Source organism: Aegilops tauschii, chromosome 3, assembly GCF_002575655.3.
Source record: "Aegilops tauschii subsp. strangulata cultivar AL8/78 chromosome 3, Aet v6.0, whole genome shotgun sequence".
Classification (NCBI taxonomy): domain Eukaryota; kingdom Viridiplantae; phylum Streptophyta; class Magnoliopsida; order Poales; family Poaceae; genus Aegilops; species Aegilops tauschii.
This window is the reverse complement of record NC_053037.3, coordinates 5,166,522-5,169,297: the sequence shown is the minus strand read 5'-3', so window position 1 is coordinate 5,169,297 and position 2,776 is coordinate 5,166,522. Positions and strand designations below refer to the sequence as shown.

At 41.6% G+C, this 2,776-nt stretch overlaps 1 protein-coding gene across 1 annotated transcript; it reads right to left on the bottom strand.

The window, feature by feature from the left end:
- Positions 1-524: 524 nt before the first annotated feature.
- On the bottom strand, positions 525-1,976 carry LOC109776704 (disease resistance protein RGA2-like). Its single transcript, XM_020335367.1, has one exon. It carries the CDS (start codon positions 1,974-1,976, stop codon positions 525-527), a length of 1,452 nt encoding a protein of 483 aa, XP_020190956.1.
- Positions 1,977-2,776: the final 800 nt, after the last annotated feature.

Below are 2,776 nucleotides of genomic sequence, written 5' to 3'. Positions count from 1 at the left end.
GAACAAAGATGAAACACCACATGGTTTAGGATGCATTACTTGACTTGGCAAACTTCCAGGTAACATGTTCATCTTGCCATGGATGGGAGATTATTTTTTGGTTCTGCTGAAATGCCCAGATTTTTCGCCATTTTTTTCTCACCTTGCGAGTCCTTGTATAACCCCATTTTGGTATCTATACATATAGGATATTGTGTCCAAAGCTATAAACATTTAACTCATATAGGATATTGTGTCCAAGTCCTGACAATGTTGTTGTGGTGCAATATTGTCCATTTTAAGACTTCTTCAAATATATCATTAACACTCATGACAAAAATAAATTTAGGAATGAAGTAAAAATAGAAAGACAATAAGCGGAAAAAGAACCATATACATACAGAATTACACATATAGGGGGGCCAAAGCATGCCCGAGTGACAAGTAAATTATTCTTTGGGTCTTTGTAAAAACACTGAAATTTTGATGAAAAATTGAAGAGCTACTACTATATTACACTTAATTATAGAAGCCATGCTATAAGATTATACATGGAGTCCTCGTCGCTTCCTCCCTGAGACAGGGGTACCTTCAGGCGTATCCTGAACCCAGTCCGGAACAAAGTAAGAGGATGAATTATAAGGAGGAATCCTTGATTCCCAGATCACTAAATTGAACTCCCCTTTTGGCTTAACACTGGGATCTTCTAGGATCTCCCCGAGTGTCACCTTTGGTAGTTCCTTCTTCCTTGGGACTGTAGCTGAGTAAGGTATCGCACGCAGTGGATTCAAAGCATAATCTGTTAAGTGAAGTGGATAACCTTGTTCCATATGTATTTTCAGATCCACACCATATATGGAGAGGTTCCTTTCAATCATTCTTCTGCTCTTAGTAAATAGGCAAAGCCAAAAGCGGACATTCAGGTTGTTCCTCAATACATTTGCAAATGTATTTACGATGAGAAGTGACTCTTCCATGTGCAACACCTTGGCATATTCTTGTGCTATTGGTACTAGACGTGGATGTTCTTTCGGGTTTGCACTTCCAAATGCCAGTGTCTTGAAGAGGTAAGAGAATTCCTCATAAGACAGATTGTTGAGAAAAATTGGCTTCACTGATCCAAATCTGGCTGACCTTTGAAGTTTACTTATGATGATCACCTTACTACCTGTGGCCAACCTTTTGACAAATGAGTGGAATGTTCTCCAGTCGTTGTCATCTACATTGGTAGCAAACTCAACAACTACCAACATTTCCCCTAAGATGGTACTTTCATGCTCAAGAATTTTCAAAAGGTTTTCTCCGCTCAAGTGCAAAACCAAAGAGAAGCGCGATTGCACCCTCTCATCTCTACAGACGTGAGCAACCAACGTTTTCTTGCCCACTGTGCGACCACCTATGATCGGAAGAACAGCTAGTTCATCACCTGGTGGGTTCTGTTGCAACAAGAAGTTCAAGAGTGTTTGCCTTTCGGCATGGCGTCCAAACATGATGTTTTCATAGTAAAGATATGAATCATAAGGTCTGCGCACCATGCGGTCACATCCACCCAAAAGCACAACAAACTCCATCATGTTATCCACAACACTTTGCATGCTTTCCAAGGCACCATCTAACTCAAGGTTCACTACTTTGTCCTTTCTTGTACATGCAATTGTGCGAGTACGCTTAAGAGGAATGGCGAAAGGCAAAACAGATGAGTTGCAAACCTCGTTGATGCCTTTGTCCTCCAAACCTTGGTACCTGAAGGTGTCAACAGCATGGTAGCCTTGGTACATGGCCTCTGAAAGCAACTGTAGCTGCATCACCATCCTGGAGTTCATGATGTATCTCCCATCTGCCTCTTCAACGATCATGTGTACTCTCATTAGGAGATTCTGCAACCTCTCCACCTTCTCCTCCAATCGGACATGGCTTGAGTAGGAGTACTTGTTTACCAGGAAGGAGATGAAGCGGCTAACAAATTCGCTTGCAACTGCAGATATGGCGACATCCATGTCAAGTTCACTGCAGTGCCGTAGGAGATTTATGATGGACAAAGTGTATGAGGTTTGTGATGGAATTTGAGAGGGAAGCTGATCTCTCGTGATATATTAGTGGTGAGCTGAAAGCACAAGCGATTAATTTAATTAGAATCACAAATTGTCAAATGCCATGTGTTTAAAGACGAGAAGTCAATCAATTCTATGAATTCAAGGATAGCTCCAACATGCTTGAACGTTCAATGCTTCTAGTGTTTGACTATAGTTTTTTGAGGAGTGTTTGACAATAATGCATGAGAAGGACATGCCAACTACCATGATGTGCCCTCTATGGCCGTTTCATGGAGTAGCTCTGCTCTTGTATCTTTTAAAGAGCAAGCTTATCTTGTGTTTCAGATAAAGGAATCAAAATCATGTGAACACAAAAAATTGACTGGTATTCGGTTTCACGTTAGTATTTCTTTTCCTTATCACTTTTGGTTTCGGTCAAAATCAATATTCACGTGCATAAACTGCTCTTGTAAAACATGCTATGCTTGCGCTAATAAGATGCTGCTACACTTCCCTACCTGTACGTTTGCCCCTACACAGCCGCTACTGCTACCACTGCCGTCTCCGGTAGCTTGCTTGGTGTCCTCCGTCATCACTGCCGCATCGATACAATTCGACTGCACTCATCAGTGAGGTGTCCAAGAACAGCTTACTGAAGAATAATACACTGCACCGTGGAGTCACAGGAGCGGCAGTAGTACATGAGCACATATAAGCCAGCAACTTCTTGTACACCTTCCGAGTATTGTTATTAAAGTGCAAGC